Below are 20,902 nucleotides of genomic sequence, written 5' to 3' on the forward strand. Positions count from 1 at the left end.
CATACCTCAAGAAAAGTAGCCATATAGTTGGTGGGCTGCTGAGGACTCCTAAGGAAAGTCTTGAACTCCAATCTGTGGGGTGTGTCTGTGGGGAATTCCAGCCCTAATCACAGTCCTGGAAGCATTTAAAGGCCATGGGAATTTCTAAAATGACTTCTTCCCCAAGTCCAGTCAAGTAGAACCCTAGATTTTAGCCATAGAAATGAAACTCTTGTCAGCTTCTAAAAGACATTATGGATGAAACAGTGTCACAAAATGTCCATGAAGTGCTCACTGCCTTCCAGTTATGCCCGAAAAGTTCCAGCTTCACTGGGGACTACTCCTGTGCAAGGTCTTTATATGTTGGTAGGTAAAACATAATATACTGTTTTTTTTCTCTATTCTGAAATGGATTTCAAAATAAAACACACTAAGGATATAACTCTGTAATGTTTTAGCAATTGAAAGCCAAGAGCTGCAGGGACTGAAGTTAAGAACTCTTTAAGTACACATTTAAGTATCATTAGAAAACACATATAAAGCTCTTCCATTTATATGGTATCAAGTGTGATTTATGAAACACTTTCACATATGCTATCTCATTTGGTGTTCACAGACCCCTAAAGATAAATTGGACAGGGGGTGTTATGATTAATATTTCCACCATACAAATGAAACATCCAAAGCTCAAGAGAGTTTCAGTGATTACCTGAGGTCAGAAAATCTTAAATGGTCCTTCTAGGTCTCAAGGTGAGCTCTTCTACCTTTTTCTCTGCACCACATATTCTCTTACATTCCTGGTAATATTTAGAAAAGACTGTGAATGCTCACAAAAGAGTTGGCTTAGAGTTAAAACATCAGAACAATTAGGAGTTCCCTAAGAGGGAGCACTTCTGGAAAAGGCACAGTGGTTGGGGAAAAAATGGGCAGCACCGTGGAGAGTTTCTGTTCAATTCATTTATCACAGCTAAAGAAACCATTCAGGGGAAGTTGACAGAATCTTCAGAAGTTTTTTCGATGTTAAGGAAAGTTTCTTTTATCCCTGCAGCCAGCAGAAGTCTTATGACAGCAACTCAGAGATGCTAGAACCCAGAGATGGAAGCAACTCTCTATCCCTCAGATGTGAATTTACAAAGAAATTCAGCCATCTCCCAGAGGATGGAAAATATCACCGGAAGCACATTTCTACAATCCTCATGTCCCCAAGTGATAGTACACAATGTCATCAGAAAAATAAAGGAAATAAATGTACATCTTTCCATTCTTTAGTAGAATTTTTTGTGTCACATTGTAAACCTCATTATTTTAACACTATCAAAGAAAAGAAATTTTAAACAAAATTAGTGTTTGCTATTTATGAAAATTTGACAAGTCCTATAAAGCACTGTTGTTGCATAGATCATTTGTCATATAATTATAGAGATGAGCATTGGAGTGTTAAGGCGTTTATTAATGTTGATTCTGATAGGTTTAGAAACTTTGACATACTGTTTTGGAAAATAACACACAGCTACTCATTTGGAAACTTATAGTACAAGAAAAGCATTCCAAACCCTGAATTTTGTCAAAAGATGTATTTGTTAAAATCATCTTCCAAAATGTGTAAAACTTTAGACTTGGACTCAGAAGACCTAAATTCAAGTTCTGGTTATGCCACTAATTTGTTACACAATGTTGGCAAGTCACTTGACTTTTTTCTAAGTATCTGTTTTTCCATGTCTAAAATGAGATAGTTAGTGGAACTTAAACATGAATATAGAATAACAAGGTTCTGTCTGTTCCCACATTTGACTTCAAGGTCTGACAGAATTGAGTGGTATATGCTTATCATTCACTAAATATTTATTGCATGAACTTAAGGTGACTATAATTGTAGCATTCCATGATTTTATGATATAAATTTCAAGAATTTCTAAAGAATATGAAATTATCAAGATACAAATATGCAGACACCCACACACTTAAAATGAGATGATGCCAAGTATTAAGAGAGTTTGCATTATTCCTTTGTCAGAAGAGGAAAAAAGAACTTTAAAATAACTGCTTTCCTTAATCTATTGGATTAATCTAACTTTTCTCTGCATAATCAAATTTAAGGAAGCATGACTTTTAGAATTTTCAGAAACTTTTTTCATTGACATACTTAATGACAAGAAAAAGCTGAGTCTATGGATCTTTATCTACACATATTTACTACTAATAAAAGAGTAATCTAAGGCAACTAACTTACAACTCAGGTATATATTTCCATTTACTTCCTTGGAAGATAAAATACACTTGGATGTGTTAACTTCAGACCAAGCTGGTAAAGATTCTTTTTGATTTAATTTTATCTTAGCTTACTGGGCTAGCTAAAATTGTCCATTATAGTCCTGAATTGTCACTTTCCATAAATATCTCATTTTGCATTTTCCTTTGCACGTCTTTTTTAATCCTTTCCTTTCCATTTAGCTTCCCTCATTTTCAACCAAGATTTTTTTTCTTAGATTAAACTCCTTTACCTAAAGGAATGAATAAATGATTATTTCCTAGAGGCAGTTATATTTTAAAAGAAAACTATTCCTTACCAGGGGTATCCAACCTTTTGGTGTCTCTGGGCCATACTGGACGAAGAAGACTTGCCTTGGGCCATGCATTAAGTATACAAACACTAATGAAAACTGATGAACAAAAAAAGGTTTTATGTAAATTTATGATTTTGTGTTGGACCACATTCATAGCCATCCTTGGCCATGGATTGGACACCCCTACACCTAAACAAATCTCTAATTGGCCAAATTTCAGGCAATTTATCAATTGCACTAGACTGCAGGTGTTTCCCATATCCCATATAATATATAGGTAATAGTCTAGTAGAGTGGTTCTTCAAAGTTCTGAAGCCATGGAAGCTCAAACAAAATGAGGCAGCAGCCCAGTGTATAGAGGAGATACTGATTTAAGTACCCTGGTGCAAGCAGGGATGGAAATCTAGAACCTTCCGCACTCATCCTGCTTCTTTTCTACCAGCCACTGCTGTGTAGAAATACACCTCAGGACAACGCTGGTAAAAGGCCAGGCCATGTTCTCATACCAATGCACAAACCAAGTGAGAGAATGGGTGATATAACTCACTCTCCAGCAGCCTAAAGGAACCTGTAGATGTCTATTGCAATAATAAATCACATTCACATTTTTTGACACTTTGAGAATGTAGTGAAATGAGTAGTGAGCAGAATAAGCAATTCAGATTTTGCCGATTATTCTCTATTTCTACTTCATGTTTGAAACTTTGGTGAGTTACAAAATAAATATGGTCAACTAAGTGTATTCCTGAAGTCAGTAGTACTATTTCTAGCTCCTTTAATATAAGCGTTTCCCCCTAGTTTGGGTTTTCCCATATTCATACTTTGAATTTAATTCAACCACCAAAACAATTGCTTTCTCCCCTGAAACAAAACGTCCAGTGGTATTTTCCCACCAGTAAAGGTTTTGAAGAAGATATGCTCCAGAAAGAACACCAGATCCACTTTTTTTTTTTTACATTTCTCACCCAGTAGCACCTCTAAACCAACAGTTTCCAAATCAAACTCTTTCACCTTCCCTCAAAATCTGACCCTTCTCCTGGTTAATGGTCAATGGTTCTGCCATCTATCCAATCACAGAGCTAAAACCTTAAAGTCACTATAAAAACAGCACCATTAAATTACTGGGGCTCTAATCTAGGCATATTATATGCTGATCAGGATTTTTCAACTTCAGCACCTCCAATGTTTGGGGCAGGATGCTTCTCAGTTGTGGAGGTTGTCCTGTGCATTGTAGATGTTTTGTAGCATCCCTGGCCTCTACCCAATAGATGCCAGTAGCCTGACCCCCACCCACTTCTAGGCTTCACAATGGAAAATGCTTGCAGGCATTGCCAAATGTCTGCTGGAGACAAAATTAACTCTGTCTAAGATCTACTAATATGGATTATGTCTTTATTCCTTAAAATACCCAACAAAGTAAGTAATGTAACTTCATTCCACATCACACAGTTTTGGAAACTGGGCCTCTGAGAAATTAAGAGACTTAGCCTTGATCATGTGTCTATAATGTGGCAAACTTGGGTCAATGTACTGTATAAATTATCTCCTCTTCTCTCTGGGCTTCTGGTGCTCAGAACTCCTTTGCATTTAGTTGTTGTTTTTAAATCTAATCATGTTAATCTTTCACTTGGAATGTCTTGATTTTGCTTCCTGCTTTCTATTTCCCTTAGTTCAGACCCATATTTCTTACCTAGATTATAATACCTGGATCCTTAATTTATCTCTCAGATTTCAGTCCCTTTATTTTCAATCTCTCTTTTATTTTACACTGTTAGTAGAGCTAGCTTTCTCAAATAGGTATTATTAGAGAACTGCACTATTGAAAAAAACACATTGCCTATAGCAGTGGTCTTAAAAGGTCGTTGTTGATTAGGTTCCACTTATAGGTGAGATCATATGGTATTTGTCTTTTATTGCCTGGCTTATTTCACTTAGCATAATGTTCTCCAGTTCCATCCATGCTGTCACAAAGGATAGGAGCTCCTTCATTCTTTCTGCTGCTTAGTATTCCATTATATAAGTGTACCATAGTTTTTTTTTTATCCACTCATTTACCGGTGGGCATTTAGGTTGCTTCTAGCACTTGGCTATTGTAAATTATGCCACTATGAGCATTGGGGTGCATAGGTTCTTTTGAATTGGTGTTTTGGGATTCTTAGCATATAATCCCAGCAGTGGTATTGCTGGGTCAAAAGGCAGGCAAAATATAACCAGAAACATTGAAATAAAGAACAAACTGACAGTAATCAGAGGGGAGGAGGGAAAGGATAATTGGGGAAGATAGGGGAAGGGCCATCAAGGAGCATGTATAAAGGACACATGGACAAACCCAAAAGGGGTAGGTTCGAGGGTGGGAGGCAGGGATAGGTGGGGAGGGGGCCATTGTGAGGTGAAAATGGAGACAACTGTACTTGAACAACAATAAAAAATAAATTTAAAGACAAAAAAGTTGTTTGTGGCATCAACAGCATCTCCTGGAATCTTGTTAAAAATGCAAATCCTTAGGCCTCATTCTAAACCTATCGAATCAAAAACTCAGGTTAGGGCCCAGAGTTTTTTAAGACATACACTCCAGATGGTTCTGGTGCTGTTAAAGTTTGAGAACCTCTGGCCTACTTCATAGAGCTCTAAAGCCTTAGGGTGCCATGGAAACCCTGACTCCTTTTCTCCCGTGGTTCTGCCACTACCTTCTCCCCTTCTGTCCTACCCCAATATTTGCTTTATCATGTTTCAATTTCATTCTCTCAATAGCCACCAAACATGTATCTCTGTTCTAAGCACTATAATATAGCAAGACAATCCAGCTCCTAAATGGCTCACTGGCCTGGGGCTTGGGTGCTCCAGCTACCTCACCCCATCTGGAGTTAGGAATAGATGTTGTCATTTTAAACTGTAAGTCTGCTTTGCATCTCCTTATGGTGAATTCCTATGTCTTTCATGGCTCATTCTCAAATGTCCTTTTTCCTTGAATTATGCAGAGGGCTAACCCCAGTTTCCCGGAGCACCCACTTGTTATTTTATTTATGGTGGCACCAGCATCTGTTTATCTGTCCCTAGAATACAGGTTTTGTGAGGGAAGAGCCTTCTCTCATCTTTGTATAACCAGCATTATGACCATGGTGAAAACTCCAGTTCACATGAGAATCACCTGTGAGCATTTTAAAACTACCCCAGTGCCTACAGAAGCAGAATCTTACAAATCTGTATTTTTAAAAATCCCCACATCATACCTGAATCATTGCCCAATGTCTTGCACAGAGCAGATATTTAACCAATATTTCTTTACTAAGTCTAATCAATGACTTAGCCAGGCTGCCTGGAGAACATCTCTGCCCTCCCCCTCAGCTTGTTTCTTCAGTTTTGTGTTTTCTCTGCTTTTGATTTCAGTTTCCATTTCCTTTAACTTGGACGTACTCATACAACAATCAAAGAGTAGTCATCACTGTTAAAGTCAAGTTTTTGTTTAAATGTATTAAAGTACTGACTTAATCTCTGATATCTGAAGGTTAATATACAGTCTCAGCAGTAACCTCAAATTCGGGTTACCTGTGAAACAATCCCTAAAGTGTCTTACAATATGTCCATGACTGATCATAGAATAGTTACCTTTATTATCTTCTAAAGTTGTTTGTGAGACTTTAAACTGACTCACCTATCGCAGCCAAGTCAGCTCAACTCAGCACCCTGCCAGGGGCGGGGCGGCCATGGCGGGAGCACTTACCTGAGATTACGTCCGGGATGCCCCAGTGGAGCACGAATGGGGAAGTCCCCAGGGCGGGCGCAATCTACAACGGTAGGCAAGAAATCGAAACTCAGCTGTTGAAACCGCTGCCCCTGGTCTTTGGAATCGCATCACGAGACTCGCTAAGCAACCCAGCCTGAAACCCCACTGAGGCTGCGGCACCCGGGGCCCAGCGGACTCAGAACCATGTACACTCGCAGTAGGCTGTTGGGCTCCGGGCTCGGCTCCTCCTCCGCCTCCCGCCCGGCCCGGGACCCCTCTGGGCAGCCTCGAGAGCCGGACCCGCTGCAAGGCCCGGAGCAAGGTTTGAAGGCGACTTCAGAGAACCCTTTGCGGGAGAGAGTGGAGCACACGAGCCAGAGACTGTAAGTTTTCACAACAGGTCTTGGAGGGAGGGGTCCGGGGAAGGGCCGGATCCTAGATCCCCTGACATACTGACTGACACCTTCTTGATCATTAGAGTTTGAAACCGCGTTAGCCCAAGCAAAAGACACAAATTGAATGTGCCGGTCTGCGGTTCTTTTATCTAAGTCCTCATTTCTTTCATGATCACTAGTCTCCTGATTCTGGTGACTGGCTACAGGTTTGAAAGAAGTGGATGTGGAGAGACTGCCATGGCTTCTTACTAATTTCCAGGTATCTTCAGAACTCATCCTCTAACAAGCATGACAAAATTTTCTTTCTTGTATTAAAATTTGGTACCGTGAATGGTATCTCTACATCAGCTGCTAGGTAAGGGTGAAGAGGGAAAGTGCTATACTATGGTGGTAGATCCAAATGCTGCCTCCCAACAAAACTCCCAGATAAACTAGCCACTAGGACCAGTGGAATTAGACCAAGAGAGGAAGTGACTGCAGTTTCCTGTCCCTGATGTTAAGTGCTCTTCATTGGAACAGACTGATACAATTTACTCTTGATCTTTAGTTCTGGGACTACAGTTGGTATTTGGAGAACATTTATGCAAAATGTCAGTGGTTCTCTCTTTCTGCCTCATGGAATGAGCTTCTATACCTCAACAGTATGGTTTGTAAAGACATTATTGCTTGTGAATTAGGACTGTCCAAATGGTTTCATTTATAGTTCCCCCTTTTCATCAACTTGTAGTCACATGAAAGACAAATGCTGGTTGCTAAGAAACAGTACATAACCTTATGACCAATAACCAGATTTTCTTTCATCTCTTAACTTTTGGGAGAATTCGTAAGTAGCAGTCATTTAATATTATTCAGTTTAGGGTTAACCTTAGTTGAGGTAGATAATCCAGGTGATTTCAATGCGAAATTGCTGTGTTTCCCTTTCAGAGTAAGAGGTATCATACCATAACAGAAGCTCATTAATTTCAATTCAGTGTTTAACAATCAGGCCTAATTTGTTCACTCTTAATATGAGCTTAATTATACAATGAGGAGTTGGAATTTGACCTTGTTTTGTGTACATACTTCCATGTATTCATTAGGTAAGCCCCAATGTGGGCACAAGAGCATCAGCTTTGATGCCAGACAGACTTGGGTTCAAGTTCTGACTGTGCCATTATTTGCACTATGAACTTCAATAAGGTGTTTAGCTACTTTATGCCTCAGTTTGTTACTACTTAAAATGAGTTAATACTAACCTCTAAGTGTTTGTTTTTTAGTATGTGTGTGCATGTTTGTGTATATGCATGGATATTTTGCTGGATACAAATTTGCATCATTTTATTGGATATTTGCTTTGTATGTTTATGCAAAGCAAATAAATATCTAGTGAAATATTGGTTGCTGATAGTTTGTTAAACATGTTTATTGACCAAGTACTGTGCTGTGACCCTAAAGTGGAGTGTTTGTGCCTTGTAAAAACATACTGATTTAAAACACTTACTTACATATAAATATAAAAACATTTTAAGACAGTCTCTTAAAATGATTTCTGAGGATCATTACCTAATATGCTCCAAAGCAAAGCTGAGTTCTTGGCTATATTTGGATTTAAATCATTATAAGTATTTACTAATTCATATTGGTTTCTAAATTATTTTTAGTTGATGATTTTTGTCCCTAAATATCATAAGCTATCTACACAGACTTAAAGAGAAAAAAAGCTCCCACAAATTTCTGATCCAAAATAATCTTTTACCCTTTCTTTCAATATTTTTTTTGTTTGTAAACACCTTATTCATATCTAGATAACTAAGGCTAAGATACGCGTTTTTCTGGAAGGGATTTTTTTTTACCTCACTTTATACAATTCCAGGCATTAGGCTCTTACCTGTGATCATAATATAGGCAGAATATTCAGATACTTGTCTATAACCATTCCTGGATCCTTTTGATGCTGTTTGGAGGAAATCAAAATACATTCTGAAAATGAACCCACAGTGCAGAATTTTACTAAACAGTTAGTTACCTTTAACATAATGTGCATACAAATTCAGTTTACCTTAATGTATTTGTAGCCTACTTTACACTGAGAACTGCAGAGACTTAAAGATGAGCAGTAATAACAGCAAACACATGTTATGCTTGGTATGTGAAAGTACATGACATGTATTAGATCCTTCAATCCTTACAACAACCCTGTAATATAAGAGAGGATCTCTAGCTCTGAATATTTAATTTAAAATATAAGGACAAAATACTCAACAAAAAACAACCCTGTATGAGGCTTATGGTGTAACTGATGGGACAGACAGTTATAATATAATTACATGAATAACTCTTTATATACATTATAAAGGGAATCCAGGGCCAGAGCTAGTTTTGGGAGCCAAAAAGGCCATCCTAAGAGGTGATGTTTCAGCTGCCAGTCCACAGGATAATTAGGAGTTGCGTGTTTTTGTTTTTGTTTTCACAAATGTCATTCCAACACCAAGTAACTACAATTCAGTTCTGACTCTAACAATTCAGAGTTAGCACAGGTACCCCAAATTAAGGGTTAAGTCTTTTCCCACTTTAGGAGCAAGCCATAAGTGGGGTCCCCAGGATACTCACATTTCTGCCCAGCTGACAACAAATTCGGAGTTTCCATGACTTTTCTCCATCTCTAGATTCAGGAATTCACTAGAATGAATTACAGAACTATGGAGACCACTATACTTATGATTACAGTTTTACTTTAAAGTATATAACTCAGGAACACTTAAATCAGAGTCATAGGGCGAAATATAGGGGGATATTGTATAGCTCTGTAGATGGGTGGTCACCTTCCTGGCACCTTGATGTGCTCACCAATTTGTAAGCTCCCCAAACTTCAATGTTCAAGAATTTATTTAACAAAATTTTATTATTTACTTATATTTTTGGTAGTTTATTTTTATTGTAATACTCTAATCAATCACATGGTTGGTTTTTGTGGTAAATAGCTCCCATCCTGAAGCTTCCTAGAGCCTCCCACCTGGAGTCATCTATTGTATTAGCATATAACTCAGGTTTTTATTACTTGGAATTACAATGATTTTAAGAGTTCTATGCCAGGAGCCAGGGAAAAAGACTAAGTATTTATTTATTTTTTATTATACCACAGGAGTTTAAGTGGCTTCTCTGGCAACGAGGGAAGCTTGCTACTCAGGTCTCCTTCAAAAGAACTTCCTGTGAGGGGCATAGTAAATTGACGGCCTCAACTATCACTTTTTGATCCACGACTTTGGGTTGAGAGCATACTTATTCTGCATTCTTCCCAGCCAGTGTCTGAGTGGTCCAGGGTACTAATGCCAGCCCAGTCCTGTCTGCGTGGAACTCCTCTATTGGTCAGTGTTTGCCAGAAGGCTCCCCATTGACCTATCCAAGACTTGCTCAGAACTGTATAGCAGCAGTCTGAGCTCTTCCTTCTCAATCTCCATGTTTTCTCTCCTTTCATACGTATTAGACTTGCTCACGTTCTCAAGGCTTTCCTTGACTATTCCTGCCTGTTCCCCTTTTATCCTTTACAGGCATTCCCCCAGTAAATCTCTTCCATGCCTAATTCCACCTTGATGTCTGCTTCTAGGAGAGCCCAAAGTGACACAGCCTTTAAGATGCACTATACCCCTGACCACAGCAGCTTAGACACTATGTATGTTGGAGTGTTCTACATGTGTGCTGGGGAAACCCACGCCTATGTCTCAATTCCTCCCTTAGAGTTCAAGAGACATTCCCTAGCTTTCTTACTCTAACTTCAATGCTTTCCATAGCTCATTGTACTACTGGAAAGGAAATAATCCTGGTAACTAATTATTTTCCTTCCCTTCACCCTCCAACTCTCAAAGAGTGAAGGGAGATTAAAGGTGTTACTGGACAGGGGCCTGGCCTTGAGTGAATCTGTCTAGGGCCAGCAGGTAGTATGTGGGTTGTTGACTTTGTATAGGAAAGATTTCAGAGCATGAGTCCAGGTGATTATGAGGGTATGTTTATTGAAGCTGGGGGCAATGAAACAAGGAAGAGCCTAGGACAGAAGAAGCAAGAAGAGAGAGCCTAGACTGGGCTTCCTTAACTCACTGGGAAGTCAGAGAAAAGGGGGCCTGGAGGACAAGTTCAGGGGATTAGCCTGGGACGAGCTGCTGCTGCTCATTGCTCCCCTGGTTACAAGTCTTATGGGGTCCCTTAGAGTTTAGGAGATGCTGTGCCTGTGAGGGAAGAAGAGGGGGAAGGGAATGGTGCAGGCTGTTCTCCAGAGGGAAAGCAGGAGCTGGGTCCATTGTCTTAGAGCTTTTATCTCTCTCTTGCAGGTGGGAATCTTAGGGGAGGTCTCAGGGAAGAGTTTCAGCAAAATATTCATCAGTTTTCCAGGTGTGCTTTTTCAGGGCTGTGGTTTCTACTGATTGGTCAGTGCCATGGCTGTGGGTCTTCAGTCATTGCAGTTGGGTTCTGGTGTCACCCACCTGTTTTTTCTGCTTTTCTGGCCTTGGAGCTGAAATACAACTGAGGCCTAGATATATCCACTTCTGCATCTGACTGTAAATTGCTCAGCCAGTTTGTTCATCTATTTGTCTCAGTTTCTCCATTCCACTTATCCTAACTTACTGGCCTGTCTCAAAGGATGGCTTAGTAAGACCACTTATTAATGGCCAATCCCTGGTTTTTCTTTCTTTTCCCCTCAGATAGCACTGTGGTACATTAGTATTAAACATTTGGTAAATATAAATTGGGGTAGAATGTGGGATATGTGATACCATAGTGATTAAGTTATAGTATTACTCCAATTTTTATAAACATAACTTTTAATAATTGATATGCATATTTTTAAAAAATATGTTTTGATTATACTATTACAGTTGTCCTATTTCCCTCCCTTTATTCCCCTCTGCCCTGCACACCACCTCCCACCTGCATTCCCCTCCTTTAGTTCAAGTCCATGGGTCAGACATATAAGTTCTTTGGCTTCTCCATTTCCTATACTATTCTTAACCTCCCCCTGTCTATTTTCTACCTACCAATTTTGTTACCTATTCCCTGTACCTTTTCCCTCTCTCTCACTCTCCCACCGTCCCTACTGATAACCCTCCATGTGATCTCCATTTCTGTGATTATGTTCCTGTTCTAGCTGTTTGCTTAGTTTGTTTGTTTCCTTTTTTTTAGGTTAGATTGTTAATTGTTGTGAGTTTATTGTCATTTTGCTGTTCATATTTTTTATCTTCTTTTTCTTAGATAAGTCCCTTTAACATTTCATATAATAAGGGCTGGGTGATGATGAATTCCTTTAACTTGACCTTATCTGGGAAGCACTTTATCTGCCCTTCCATTCTAAATGATAGCTTTGCTGGATAGAGTAGTTTTGGATGTAGGTCCTTGCCTTTCATGACTTTGAATACTTCTTTCCAGCCCCATCTTGCCTGTAAGATTTCTTTAGAGAAATGAGCTGAGAGTCTCATGGGACCTCCATTGTAGGTAAATATCTCCTTTTCTCTTGCTGCCCTTAATATTCTCTTCTTATTTTTAATCTTGGGTAATGTAATTATGATGTGCCTTGGTGTGTACTTCCTTGAGTCCAACTTCTTTGGGACTCTCTGTGCTTCCTGGTACTGGAAGTCTATTTTATTTGCCAGATTAAGATTAGGGAAGTTGTCCTTTATTATTTTTTCAAATAAATTTTCAATTTCTTGCTCTTCCTCTTCTTCTGGCACCCCTATGATTCAGATATTGTAATGTTTAAAGCTGTCTTGGAGGTTTCTAAGTCTCTCCTCATATTTTTGAATTCTTGCTTTTCATTCTTTTCTAATTGACCATTTATTCCTTCCTTCTCGTCCAAAGCATTGATTTGAGTCCTGGTTTCATTTTGGTCACTGCTGGTTCCCTGTATATATTCCTTTATTTCACTTTTCATAGCCTTCCTTTTTTCCTCTATTTTGCAAACATACTCAGTCAGTTCTGTGAGCATCCTGATTACCAGTGTTTTGAACTCTGCATCTGATAGGTTGCCTATCTCTTCATCGCTTAGTTGTATTTTTTCTGAAGCTTTGATCTGTTCTTTCATTTGGGCCAATTTTTTTTGTCTTGGCATGCCTGTTAGTAGTAAGGGATGGAGCCTTAGGTATTCACCAGGGCAGGGCAACCCATAATGCAGCGTTGTAAAGCTATATGTGGGGGAGGGGTCCAAGAGGGAATTATGCCACTTGTTCAGTTCTCTGCTGGCTTTCAGTCACTCCTGCCACTACCCACAAGCAAATTAGACCCTTCTGGAGCTGATTCCCAGGTGGGTGGTGTTGTGTACATTCTAGGACACTGTGGGGGTCTGCAATGAACTCTCTTGTGAGACTGGGAGTTTTCTTGTAGCCTGAACCCTCACAGGTTTTTTCAGTCAGAGGTTTTGAGGCTTTTTTTCCCTGAGCTGGAACCCTTGGCTGTGTGGTCTGTCTCGCTTCCCAGTTGTGGGACTGCCCAGTCCACCAGCCACCACCTTGCCAGCCCCAGTCCTCCAGTTGCTGCCTTGTCACAGTACTCTACACTCTGGCTGTGGGTCTCTGCCCCTCCTATGGGTCTGGATGAATGTTTCTTCTTTAACTCCTTGGTTGTCTGACTTCCATACAGTTCGACTTTCTGTCAGTTCTGGTTGTTTTTTTGTTTTTAAATTTGTTGTTGTCCTTCTTTTGGTTGTGTGAGGAGGCACAGGGTGTCTCCATGTTGGCTGGAATTTTCAATCTGCATATTCTGAACCCTGAAGTATAATTTCTTATGTCTGAGAGAGATGATCAAAAACAACTCATTGACTCACCTTGTTTGAATCCATACTAACTGCATAAATAGTCTTAAACAGAATGCAAGTTTCTGAAAACTTATGAGAGCCTGTAAGAACTGCTTTTACTATTTACAATTTCTTTTTCACTACAATGCTTCAGATTTCTTTTCTGTTTCATATGTGACTCTGAGAACATAAGCTTTGCCTACAGATGCCAAATGGCATGAAAGCATCAGGCTATTATTACTCCTCCCTGGACATGGAGAACTGAATAATGCCAAAGTTCCTTTTAGTGCTTTGAAATCACAATATACAGGGAGAGAATAACCTGTGATCCATTCTGATGAGTACTCTTTTTGATGCCTCAGTATCGATGGCTGTTCATGAGGGGACTATTTAACCCAACCTCTAGGCAAGACTCATAAGCAGTCAAGAAGTTTGTAAAAATAACATGCAGTATTTAACTGATACTATTTAATGAATTTCTAACTTTATGATAACGGTATGGTTTAATGCACTGGGTAGGTGTCTCAATGAGTATCAGTTTCTACTACTAAACTAATCAGTAGAGCTCTCCCTAGTTGACTTATTTTTGAAATGAGAAATGTGATGAAGCATTGCAATATTCTGGCAGCATTAAGTGAATCAGTTGTGATCTGAAATAGTTAAACTGAGAGACTAAAACCAAAATAACAATCAATAACTGGGACTTTTATGTCTGGAACTCAACCACATGCTAGACCTTGTGCTAAGCATATTACATACTTTGTTAGATTTTGTTTTCATGATAAAGACATTGTTACTTTATAGATAAAGAACCTGAGTCTTGAGAGATAAAATGATTTCCTGAGGTCTCAGAACCAGCACTCAAACTCCAGTCTATCCACCACAGCCTGGGTCCTGAACATGTTGTAGAGCTGGAGGAAGGAGTGAAGTGTAACTAGCTAAGTTCCTGTCAGTCATATTTTCACATCAATATGCCAGTGGTACTGTAGACACTAAAATGTGACATTTGTTTACAGCTTTAGAATGATTTGTATAGAGAAGTAGTTTATAAGAGCAAAGTTTCTGTGGGAATCCTTGCTATGTGATATACTCCTAACATTTTCTCTTCTTCATTAAGAATAAATTTTCCATTAGTGGGTTACCACTTACAGTTTGAAAATCACAGTTCTAAGCATGGCAGAAGAGATTATTGGAGTGCATGGAAAGAAGAGATATTTCAGTTTGATTAGATCAAATTTACCTTGCTGTATATGCAGGAGGGTAGAGATTATGGTCCTGCTTAGAATAAATTTCCCTGTTCTTCACTAGATTCCACTCCTCAGTATGATATGAATTTGCAGCCTGCCAAATCTTGGGAAGTAATCATTTTTGTTCAAATACAATATCATAAAACATGAGCAGGCATTTCTCAAAAAGCCTTTGACAGCTGAAACAGTGAAACAGTAAATCAACAGGATGATGAAAGCTCCCGAACACATAATACCTGTAATAATCAGTAGATGCATAGCAGAAATGAGAGAGAGAAAAAAAGAAACTTTGTTCAATTACGCAGTAAGGTTACTTACTTCAAAGTCGGCACAGTGCTGTAAAGCTATACATATTGTTAAGGTTAATTGCATCTATTCAGAATGTATTTGAATCTGAAACAAAAGCTTACCAGGAAAAATATCAAAGGGAAAAGACTGCATTGGAAGGTTCTCTTCTATATCAGAAGATCAATCAATGATAGTTCCTTTGTTCTGTAATGTTTGTAATTTTTCCCCCAAATATGAACACTTGAAAGGCAATCCATTAAAGTCTTATAGAAAAACTGAAGACATTTACCATCATTAAAACTCAAGGGCTAATATTGCCCAGTGATTGTTTTACTGTGGAACAACTGACCATGGAAATCATGTGCTACCTGATCTTATAAGAAAATGTGAGGCCCCAAGTCTTGGCTTTAAATATTTTCTCACTTAAAAATCTTTGGAATATTTTTCCTTGCTTGTATAAGGGAGGTCATATCTGTTTGTTATAAATACTCAAACACTGAAAAAATAATATAGAGAAAGTCCCCTGTAATTCCAGTCCTTAGAAATAAACACTGAAGTGTTCAAATAGTTTGATATAAAGACATTTTTATTTTTAATGTATAGGTTGTGCTCTTTGATTCTCTATGCCAAGTAGAAAGTCTTAGGGCCATTACATCCTTTGATTTCTACTGACAATAGAAGGTAACAGGTAGAAGACATGTGTTCTTTCTAATCTGTATTTTAAAATGCAATTGCTCTTTGTCATATAGGCAGATACCGTTTTTCATGTTGGCTTATTACTTATTTGCACAAGGAGATGACTCTAGTTCTAACAATGGAATCTTAGATAACATCTACTATGTGTCACTCTTTCCAAAATGTTTAACCTAACCAAAAAGTTTAATTGTGAGAGAAAGCATCATTTCTCAAATTCAGATTATGAGGCATTCTATAAATTCTGTAAGACAATTTACTTGATGTATTAATCAAGGTTCTTTAGCAAAAGGAAAAAATATATATTTATATAAATATAAATATAAATATATATATATATGATTTATTGTAAGGGGTTGGCTCACGAGTGTGGAGGCTGAGAAGCCCCCTAATCTGCCATCTGCATGCTGAAGACCCAGGAAGGTGGGTGGTGTAGCTTGAAGGTCTGAAATCCAGAGAACTGATGGTGTAGATTCCACTCCAAGTCTCAGAGCCTAAGAACCTGGAGCACTGAGGGCAGGTGAAGATTGCTGCCTCAGCTCAACAGTCAGGCAGAGTGATTTCAACCTTTCTTGGCCTTTGTTTTTTTTCCTATTCATGAAGGTCCTCAGTGGATTGGATGATGCCCACATACACTAGAGAAGGGTACCTGCTTTTCTCAGTTTATTGATTCAAATGGTATTATCTTCCAGAAATACCCTCACAGACACATCCAGAATTAATGTTTAACCATATATGGGCATTGAGTGGCCGAGTTAAATTGACACAAAATTAATCATCACACCTGTACTCTTAAATGTCGTTGATGAAAGGAAGAAAATTCAAGGAAACTGATTAGATTATAGTAGCCTAAACAGACATGTCAAACCATTGGAGTGTATGATCTGTGATTGGATCCAGGATGAGACAGGGATAGGGAAGAATATAAAAAAATTGGAGCAGGTTAGAAATTTAAATATAGATGGAATATCAGACAATATTGTATTAATATTAAATTCCTTGGGTGCTATACTGTTATTGATTGAAGCAGAAGAATGTCTTTGTACTGGGAGATGCATGCTGAGGGAATTGAGGATGATGTGTCCTGACTCTGTGGCTCACTTTCACATGACTCAGAAAACAGTGAGAAGAGGAGAGAGAAAAAGCAATTGTGACAAAACATTAACAACTGGTAACTTCAGGTAAATAGTGTATGGGTTTCATTTTACACAATATTTTAATTTTGCTCATAGGCTTAAAATTTAACATAAGAAGTTATGGAAACCTAATTTAGATAATATTCTAAAATTCATGGTGCCTCACCCCCTTTTTTTTTTCTCATTATTCCTTTGGAATGTGGAGAAGTTAAAAGAAGACTTGTTGTGGGAGCTGTACATTTAAAATTTGTGCACCGGGCTCAGAACCATGCTATTTTTCTAGGGGAAAACTACTTAATAATTTCTATGACATATTATTTACCGATACCATTTTGTTCAGTGGTTTTTGTCACTCCTAGGATACAGGATAAAGAACAGAATCAGGAACCAGGATGTAGATATGAAAGGAAAGAGCCAGAACCAGGGATGTAAAGTGATAATCTGAAAAACTAAATTACATACATTGTGAAAGAAGATGCAGCAAAGGATGTAGTCACAGCCCCAAAAAGGACATGTACTAGTGACTTAAGGCTAGGTTCTATTACTGTATAGAAGCCTATAATATAGACTGGATAATAGAAGTCTATAATATGTCTGTTATATATAATTATTATAAGTCCATACAATAAAATAAATATCTTCAAATGAGTGTCTTAATAGATAGCTTTATTTATCTGCTTCTTTCCTATAAAATAAGTCCGTAAATAGGTAGTCTAGGGCTGATACAGTACAAATAGTGGCAACCATAACAGAACATTTATTTCTGAACATTGTTCTAGTTTAAGAATTGAGCAGTGTTAAGCATAAGAGCAGAAATTAATTATATGATCAGATTGTTTCTGGATTTTGGAAATGCAAATGGGATATCTAAAGAAGAAAATTTAAATGTTCACATTCCTGTTCAGAGTACTGATTTTAGAATACAATTAGAGTTTTCTTCTGGATATTATTCTGTGCAAAGCTTTATGTTTTGCAATTTGTATATCCTGTGAAGTTGTTTATAATAGTGAACAATTGAAATAAGGGAAAGTGAGTAATTATATTATGATACATCTATGTGAAATATTATAAAGCCATTTAATGTTAACCTTGTTACATGTGTAATTGGGAATATAACTTATAAGTGAAAGTAGGCTATAAAATTGAACTTAAAATACAATTGCAACTGTGTAATAATAAGTGCAGAATATAGAGTGAGCTGAAATATTCCCAAATAAAACTGTAGTTGTGATCTCTGAGGGGTGGGATTATGAGTGACTTTTAAATGTTTTAAAAGTAATTTTATGCATTTTTCAATGAGAATATGTTTCTTTTATAATCAGAAATAAACAATGAATATCATTTTAAAATGTCCTATGCAGAGATTTAGATATAATTTCCTTTATCTTGCACTTCTGATTTTTTCTTTTAAGTTACATATAACCTTGAGGAGCTTTGCTTAAGACATGTGTACATAATTAGATCATAGCCTACTAATAATAATAAAAAAAGAAAAATCCCAAGTTTTTATGCAAATGTCAATTTCTTTATCATTTAGTCTTTCTTAAAATAGAATGTTAATCCTAAATATTTCTGTTGTTGGAAAAGACAGTCTTCCTTGGGAGTCTTTCACTCTTACATGACTTACTGGGTGTGCCAAGACTGACTACTTGACCATTCTTTAACCTGGACATTTTCTCAGGGTTGTCATATAGCTGGAACTTAGAAAGATGAGGTACACTCTCCCCCAGGACAAAGACCAGTCTTGCTTTCTACCTGCCGTAAAAAGAGTAGTTTGCCCAACTCAGTGTTCCCCCACTGCAGTGCAGCCACAACATATAGTGTTGCCCCATAAGACTTGGAGCTAGAGAGAATAGATGTAAATATGCTGATGTTCATGCTGCCTGCTATGCTATTACCCGTGAGTAATGAGTAATGGCATAGCAGTCCTTTGTTTCTGACTCAGAGTCTTATAACTTCTGTCAGCATCCATGAAAGAGTAACAGACTAAGGTTAGTTTGTTAGGTAAAGATTTGCTTCTAAGTAAGGTCAAATCAAATATCTATATTCTGAAAATATGAACTTCTTGTTATTTTTACTGAGGAAGCAAGATTATGCAAGTATATCTGCTAGTCGGTCCCCATTTTTACTTCCATCATTGACTTTTGACATCTTAAAGATGACGGATCTCTAAAATATTGTATGTCATATATATTCTTTGTATCTTTAGAGTTAATCCTTCTTGCTTTCTTTTTTCATAGCTTTTATCATTTGTGTGTGTGTGTGTGTGTGTGTGTGTGTGTGTGTGTTTTAAGTGAAGAAATTTGACATTGTTCAGGTCTACCCTGTTAGGTTGTGCAGGTTGGTAACTGCACAGACTTGTCTGGCTAAGATGGTAATTTGGAGCTGAGACACAGTTGACCCTTAAACAAAATGGAGTTGGGGTCCTGATCCCCCAAGCAGTCAAAAATCCATAGATAACTTTTACTCTATAGTCAGCCCTGTGCATTCACAGATTCAACTAATCATGGATCAAAAACTATGTTTTTGACTTTCCTCTATCATGGAGATGTTGCTTGACCTGGTAGGGTAGATCCTGAAAAGTGTGTCTGCTGGGTCATAAGAGCAGCATCTTAGACATGTCAAAAAGATGTTTTGATCCTTAAAATAAGGAGAGAAAAAGATCAAGAGAGGTGTTCTGAGGAAGTTCAACATTCTATTCAATGTTGCAAGGAGTCTGAAATCCTTATGGTAGTAAAATGTCAGAAATAAATTTTGCACTGGAAGAATGACTAACAGCTTACTATAATGATATGCCTTTTATAAAGAATGCAAAATGGGATACAGGAAGAAAAGAGAAGAATTCAGGAAAACTGAAATTCCTACCATGAAAAGGCTACAGAGTTTTCCAGCAAGCATGTAGGCAAATATTCAAATGATACTCAATAACTCTATTCATGGAAATGACAACTATCTAAATAGTAGACACAAGGAAGTGTATTTGCTTTATCCTAAATTATGGGAATCGTACTTTTATCTGAAATAAAGATTTTTTTTAATTAAAAAAACCCTCAGTATTTTGAATTAGAGGTGAGAATCCATGCTTGGGAATGTGAAAATATTAGTTTTGATCTGTGGTTGGTTGAATCTGTAGATGCAAAAGGTTGGCTGCTTTTATTTTTAAAAAATCCAGTATAAGTGGACCGGCACAGTTCAAACCCACATGGTTCAAGGCTCAGCTGTACATACCAAACCATATGTCCCAGTGTAGAGTTACCACCATTTGAAGGAAGAGGCACGTTTTTTCTCACTTACCTAAGTTTTCCGTGTCTCACTAAGCCATGGACCTGCATGAGAATCCTGGTATGGGGGTGTGTCTATGCATCAGTTCTTCCTTCTAGTTTCCATGAAGGCATCCCATGAACAAAGGCTCCAAGGACCTGATGATCTCCTGTTTGTCTGTTTCCTCTGGATGTCTGTTCAGGCCTCTGGGCATCTATGCAGCTCTCTAACAGAAGCTGTGAGCTGTGTAGAACTAATCAGCTTCACATCAATCAGCCTCTTGGGAGTACAGACAATGTTTTGGACTCTGCACATTCTGAAACCAAAGTGCATTCACAAACCTTTCCACATGGGAGATGTTGAAGATCATTTAGCAAAAAATGATATGGAAAGTCTTATCTAGAAAATAAATCTGTATTCAGTGCCTTTGATTAACCCAAAATTCTTCTTTTTACAATATCACCTTAAGATAAGATTTTTTAAGCTATGAAAACCTAAAGACAATTTTTATAGGACAGTAGACTATGTCTACTGTTCTGCTTTGAAATTTTATTTGTAACATAATTTTCTACCCCTTTCTGAATTTTTGCTCTTGACTGTGTTTTTTTTCCAACCAGTGTTATTCTTAATTAGAACTGAAATTATATCTGCAGTTTGTACACACCAGAGGATATCTTTATATAATACTTTTAGCCAGACAAGATATTTTTCGTAACTTCAACATAACATTTTTTTCATAGAGTGCTTATTGATGAGACTTTATAAAAACTGTGCAAGAGTGTATGCAAGAGAAGCAGTTGTGTAGCTCAGTAGAGACCTCAGAAAGAAAATATTTCTTGAATATATTTATTTATTTTTTAT

General features: G+C 37.8%; 1 protein-coding gene and 1 pseudogene across 1 annotated transcript in view; both read left to right on the forward strand.

Annotated features, from left to right (window-relative positions):
• Positions 1-6,258: 6,258 nt before the first annotated feature.
• The window catches only part of EPSTI1 (epithelial stromal interaction 1), a 118,727-nt gene continuing 104,083 nt past the window's right edge, over positions 6,259-20,902 (forward strand). The window contains exon 1 of the mRNA XM_045839129.1: positions 6,259-6,650. Within this exon, the coding sequence (XP_045695085.1) occupies positions 6,472-6,650 (179 nt within the window). The 5' untranslated portion in view covers positions 6,259-6,471. The remainder of the gene's footprint in view (positions 6,651-20,902) is intronic.
• Positions 6,993-19,682, forward strand: LOC123818654 (annotated as a pseudogene).

This window comes from Phyllostomus hastatus, unplaced genomic scaffold, assembly GCF_019186645.2.
Source record: "Phyllostomus hastatus isolate PE091 unplaced genomic scaffold, TTU_PhHast_1.1 phas_contig_29, whole genome shotgun sequence".
Classification (NCBI taxonomy): Eukaryota; Metazoa; Chordata; class Mammalia; order Chiroptera; family Phyllostomidae; genus Phyllostomus; species Phyllostomus hastatus.